At 42.3% G+C, this 6,612-nt stretch overlaps 1 protein-coding gene across 1 annotated transcript; it reads left to right on the forward strand.

Annotated features, from left to right (window-relative positions):
* Positions 1 to 3,949: 3,949 nt before the first annotated feature.
* LRRC18 (leucine rich repeat containing 18) lies at positions 3,950 to 4,720 on the forward strand (the record flags this gene model as incomplete). The annotated part of the gene is made up of 1 exon (XM_082269351.1): positions 3,950 to 4,720. The coding sequence occupies one exon, from the start codon at positions 3,950 to 3,952 to the stop codon at positions 4,718 to 4,720; it is 771 nt and encodes a 256-aa protein (XP_082125477.1).
* Between the last annotated feature and the right edge of the window lie 1,892 nt (positions 4,721 to 6,612).

The following is a 6,612-nucleotide window of genomic DNA, read 5'->3' on the forward strand; positions in this document are numbered from 1 at the left end:
AGTATTGAAATACAAATCATGAAATCATAAACTCGACGCATTTTGTGGATTGGTTAGACCACTTCTTCAGGAGTAAATGTGTGATATGTATCTGCAAAAATATATAAGTATCAGAAAATACAGCAATGATGATGATTGAGAGCTGGAAAAGGGGGGGGGGGAGAGACACTGCCCCCAAAGATCCCAAAATTACATGATAGCTCTAGTAGCACCGGCACTGGAGGTAAAGACACGACCCTAGGTGTCTCCCACGGGAGGTGAGGGAACACAGAGAAGGCAAGCAAGGAGAGATGCCACACAAATGGTAAGTGTGGGTTTGTTCAAGAAGAGTATTGGCAGTAGTAGCAACATAATGGTATCTATAGGAAGTAAGTAGAAATGTAAAATGCTATATATATCAATGGGAATCCATGATGCTACTTGCTGAAAGTATGAAGGAGGTAAGGGTCCGATAGAATAAGTGGTGAGAGTATAAAATAGGAAAAAGAAAATAGTGTCTGGTCAACACCAGAAAAAGTGTATACAAGCCCTGTAGTGAGATCAAGGGGAGAGAAAGGGGGAAAAAAAAAAAAGAATGAATTTATATCAGAAGCATAACCAAGAGAACAGGTGCCCCAGAACCAAACCAAAAGGGAAGGAAATAATGAAAGGGAAAATACCCATGAAATAGAACCCAAAACTCAGGCATAAGTGTGTCCAGTCATCACCAACAGCTGCCAATCACTGTGATCCCAGCGTCACGTCGGTGTATTGAAAAGGGAGGCACCACGGGACCGGTAAGAGCTGTGGCAGAACCGTCCCACAGGCCGCCTACAATGCACTAAGATGGACAAACAGCCGTCTTGAAGCGCAAGTGTCCATGCGTGCAGGAGGAGCGAATACAATTTGAGCATTGCCAGTAATAGAAGGTATGGGATAGCGGCAAAGATAATTTTTGTGCAACTAACTTGAACGGGAGAGGGGCCCCAGTGTCTTTCCGACACATGGATGAGAACTTTGCAAGTCCTGCTGTGTGCCAAGCGTTGAATACAGAATATTCCATGCCAGGGGTAAATCCGAGATTGCCCAGGATAGGGGCATGTCTGGAGATAAAAGGGGGTAGACGAAGATGTTTGCGAGATTCCCTCCAGGCTATCACCGTGTCTCTAAGAATCAGATTCAATCTCAGATCTCTGGGAATGATGGTTAGTTTGGAATGGAGAAGAGCTGATAATGAATAAGGGCATACCATGGCCGATTCCAAAGAGAAGTGGCAGTAGCGTGAAGATTCCGATAGCCAGTCCAGACCAATCCTAAGAAGTGCAGATAAGTTATACAGTCTGATGTTAGGGAGACTAATGCCCCCTTCGTTCCTGGGAAGGTGCAGTTTCTTCAGAGCGATGCGGGGTCTTTTCCTTTGCCAAATTAATTTTTGAAGAGTTTTGGTTACCATCTGGATATCAGGATGTTTCAGTAAAAGAGGTATGGTTTGCATTTCATAAAGCAGGCGGGCAAAGCTGACCATTTTAAAGAGGTGGCACCGTCCCAGGAACGAGAGGGGGAGATCCATCCAGTTTTCCAACTCTAACAATTTTGCGGATCAAAGGAGGATAATTTAAAGAGTAGAGAGAAGAGGGGAGTTTCCCTATGCGTATGCCTAGGTACGTGATATGGGATTTAGCCAGAGCGAATGTGGACCCGGTTGACCGTGACGGAGTAGGGGAGCCACCCAGAGGGAGAATTTCGTTCTTACTGTAGTTTATGCGTAAAACAGAGTAAGTTCAGAACTCGTCAAATGTCTGTTTTATGATGGGCATGATGGCCGCCGGGTTGGCGGTGAAAATAAGGACATCATCAGCAAAAAGAGCAGTGCGGAGGTCATGCCCACCAACATCGATACCGTGGAGGGGGGCATGGTCAAGCAGATATCTGGATACGGGTTCCAGGGCCAGGTTAAACAATAGGGGGGATAAGGGGCAACCCTGTCTGGTACCCTTAAGTAACCAGAATTCATCCGAAAGGATACCTGCAACCATTAATCTGGCCGACGGTTTAGAATATATGGAATTAGAGACATGAAGGGACCGGAGAAGCCTAGTTTAGATAGGACCAAGGAAAGACAATTAAAATTCACATTGTCAAAGGCTTTCTCAGCGTCGAGGGTGATTATGTCCTTATCCGCATGACATTTTGCATGGTCCAGGACTAGGAGAACTTTGCGGATGTTGAGGGTTGCTGTTCTACCTTTAATAAAACCCGATTGGGCTGGGTGTATAAGGGAGGGAAGTATATTCACAAGTCTATTGGCCACTATTTTGGAGACAATTTTGACGTCTAAATTGAGGAGCGATATGGGCCTATACGATCCAGGTTCGAGTGGGGTCTTTGTTTTTCTTGCTCAAAAGCTTGATAGTGGCCTGATTACCTGAAGGTAAGTAGGGGGCCACCCATCCAGATTGAGTTGTAAACTGCCAGTAGGGTAGTTTCTACAGGTTCACGGACTGTCTTGAAGAATTCTGCCGTGAAGCCGTCTGGGCCAGGAGCTTTGTTAGGGGCTAGATGAGAGAGGGTAGTGGAAAGTTCAGCTGCCGAGATGGGTGCATTAAGCATGTCCTTCTGATTTTAGGAGATATGAGGAAGGGCTAGTTTATCCAAGAACATCTGAGCAGATTTATCCTCTATTGGTTCGAGGGCGTAGAGAGAGGAATAGTATTGGAGCATTGTATCAGCTACATCCCGGGGCAATTTTACAATATGACCCACGGGTTTCTCAGAAAGGTGATGTGGGTAGGAGAATACGGGCCTCTACAAAGTCGGGCCAGGAGTTTGCCCGCCTTATTGCCATGTTTAAAAACTGTGGGGTCAGTGTGTGAACGTTTGGTCATTTCTATTTCCTGAGCCCATGTGTCAAAGTCTTGCTTGGCTTAAAGCCAGAGGTCTCTGTTCGTAGAGGAGGGAGCAGCACTAAGTGATCTTTTGGCTTGTTGTAGTGTGGAGCTGGCGAGTTTATACTTGGCCTGACCCTATCTCCTGTGGGACACAGTATAAGCTATAATTTTCCCTCTGAGAAAAGATTTTGCAGCGTCCCAAAAGAGATTGGGGTTGTCCATGTGAGGGGCATTCACAGTAGCGTATTCATCCCATGAACAAGCCTGACAAGATAGAGGAGGAGGAGGGGGAGGATGAGGAGGACCCACAACTCCCATGAGGCAGGATGTGCTCCAGGGGCCGCCATAGCAGTAGCCAATCTATTGCGTCACAGCACAGAGCTCAACAGGTGCAAGGTTCTGCAAACACCCGCGGACTCAAAAAAGTTCATTAGTGTGTGTTTTTTTTCAGCACCTGTGCAGTAGACCGCAGTGTTGCTGTTTGCAACATCTGTCTAAAGCGGATCAAGCGTGGCCAGAACACTAGCCGCTTGGGCACCACATGCTTGACAAGGCATATGATGACCTGCCATGCAGTCCGTTGGCAACAGCACCTGAAAGAGGCACCAGATCAAAACAAGCATACATCACCTTGCTCCTTCTCTGTGATCTATAACCCTACTATACTTCATGCCTTCTCAAATACCAGTATTGAGAGGAGCATGGGAGTGATAAGGGTGTGCCTAGGCACACCCGGCACAACCTGTGCGCACGACTATGATACAAACTATATATTTTCAGAAATGGAATTCAGATAAATAGCAAAGTTCAAAATTAATATTATTGCTACTAACAGTATAAAATCCTCTCCCATTACAAAAAATAACTAAGTAGACCCATAAAGACAATTGCAAAGTTTCATTTATTTATTTATTTTAGGTAAACGTTTTATTGAATTTGTACAATGGTACACAAGGCAGTTCAGATGACAAATGCTATGGTATTGTTGCTATAGCAAGTTTAATTTATTTTTAAATATTTGCCATATACTTCAAATTCTAGTTTCTAAGTGTATTCAGTTTAATCTTTTACTTTTTCAGGCAATGCCAAAAGGAAAAAAAGCCCCTAAGGGTAAAAAAATAACCCTTAAAGCTGCTAAGAATTCCATTCGAATTACATTTGATGGCCGTCGAAGGTTGGATCTATCAAACATGGGAATTGTAATCATTCCCAAATGCTTGTTGAAGCTCTGTGATGTAGAAGAGCTGGATTTAAGTCGAAATATAATACAGAAGGTGCCTAATTGGATACAACGTTTTCAGAATCTTCGTTTGTTGGACCTGCATAGCAATCACATTGAGATGCTTCCAGAATCTATAGGACAGCTTCAAAATCTTCTTCATCTTAATGTTAGCAACAACAAACTCACAGCAAGGGGTGTCCCTATGGAACTGAGCCAGCTTAAGAATCTTCGACACCTTAATCTTGGCCTTAATGCTATTGATGTTCTACCAACTACAATAGGTGCCCTTAAAGAACTCAAAGAGGTAGGTCTTTTTGATAATCATCTTACTACAGTGCCCCCCAGCATCCTAAAATTGCCTAAATTAAAGAAACTGAACACCAAGAGAAATCCCATATTGCCAACAAATAAAGAACTGGAGGCAGAACAACAGGAGGCCATCCAACGTGTTGCAGATCTGTATCTTGTATGCGAGAAGAATATGTGCAGCCTCTGTGTCACAAAGTGTCAAGCCGAAAGAAGCAAGCTGAATAAACTGAAGAATATTGCGACTCCTATGGTAAAGAAATCTGTCTTTACAAACATGCTGACCCCAAATTCAATTGCCAAAGAAATCCAAGTAAAGGATTAATAATTTGATAAATATTACATTGTCATTGTGTAACAGAATACCTGGCATCTAATTAAAACTGTTATTTATATAAGCATAAAATCATACAAAAAATCCTTTGATTTTCAGAGTGAATACAAGAAATGTTTTTTTTAGCTCACTCACCTTCACTTGAGTTTGATGTTTTCATGTGAAGTCATATATATATACAGTATCTCACAAAAGTGAGTACACCCCTCACATTTTTGTAAATATTTTATTATACCTTTCATGTGACAACAATGAAGAAATGACATTTACAATGTAAACTAGTGAGTGTACAGCTTGTATAACAGTGTAAATTTGCTGTCCCATCAAAATAACTCAACATACAGCCATTAATGTCTAAACCGCTGGCAAAAGAAGTGGGTACACCCTTAAATGTAATTGTCCAAATTGGGCCCAAAGCATCAATATTTTGTGTGGCCACCATTATTTTCCAGCACTGCCTTAACCCTCTTGGGCATGGAGTGCACCAGAGCTTCACAGGTTGCCACTGGAGTCCTCTTCCACTCCTCCGTGACAACATCACGGAGCTGGTGAATGTTAGAGACCTTGTGCTCCTCCACCTTCCATTTGAGGATGACCCACAGATGCTCAATAGAGTTTAGGTCTGGAGACATGCTTGGCCATTGCATCACCTTTACCCTCAGCTTCTTTATTTAGGCAGTGGTCATCTTGGAGGTGTGTTTGGGGTCGTTATCATGTTGGAATACTGTATGGATATTGAAATACAGCTCCTACCCCCTATTTCTATATGTATGGTAATTTTGCCGTCAATTTAAGTATGTGCTTAAATAAAGTGATATATATGGTGAGGCGCTATTACCCTTTAGTAAACAGACATTTGGAACCATACAATGAATAAATTATATATAAAGTGGCTACAGTGTTGAAAAAGTGCAAAAGAAGTGCTTCCAATGTGCAATAGATGTGTACAAATATGCAATGGTTTCCAAAGTGCATAGAATAAATAAGTGTGCAAAATAAAGTATCCAGATATCTAAATTAAACATTCACATATATTATTCAATTATTTTGTAAACATTGTGCAATATATATGCAATGTGCAATGCATTCCAAAGTGCTCAGAATAGATGTGTATGCGTGTTTGGATTATTTCGTATCAAAACCTAAAAATTGTTGAAATAAATTAGATTAATTAAGTGCAAATTACTGTGACTTCCTAAAAATATATAAAGTTCATGAATCTTTAAACAAAACGGGGTTGTGGTCTCCTCAATCCCCCTATAAAGTAATCCGTGCTTCAGAAAAGTGCTGATATGTGGGTATATTGTGCTCCTCCACCTTGGTAAGTATTGGCCACTTACCAGAGTTAATCAGGCCTCCAGGACCTACAGAGCTGAAAATTGCCTCCTAGGCTACCAGGTATTGAGATTTGGATCCATTGGGTGTAATAAGCCCCGTCATATAAGGTTCACCCCGGTGGAATGAATGCTCAGGGATTTTAAACAAATTATTTTTATTGTGCAGATGTATTTATTAAGTAAAAGGTGCATGGTACAATTAAAGTGCATTAAACTCACATTTGATTAGATTTGGTTCCTGAAGACGCAATACCCAGCGAAATGCATTGTGGTTAATCTCTAGCGGCATCATTTCCGATTACGTAATTTCCGGCAAGGTGGAACGCAAGGCGGAACGCACGTTATGAGCGTCGCTTCCTGGCTGCTTCACAGAGACCCTCCTCTATAGTTAGTGCTACTGGAAGCACTATCAAATGTGAGTTTAGCACGCATAGCTAATTGCAGTCCTCTTGTCAGTATCCAGCCCCTTGCCTGCTGAACTCTGCAGTTCTTTAAGGTGACCATTTTCTGAGCATGATAAGCCCAATTCCCTCTTTTACCGAGTGA

Source organism: Pelophylax lessonae (genome assembly GCF_965119305.1).
Source record: "Pelophylax lessonae genome assembly, chromosome: 9".
NCBI lineage: Eukaryota > Metazoa > Chordata > Amphibia > Anura > Ranidae > Pelophylax > Pelophylax lessonae.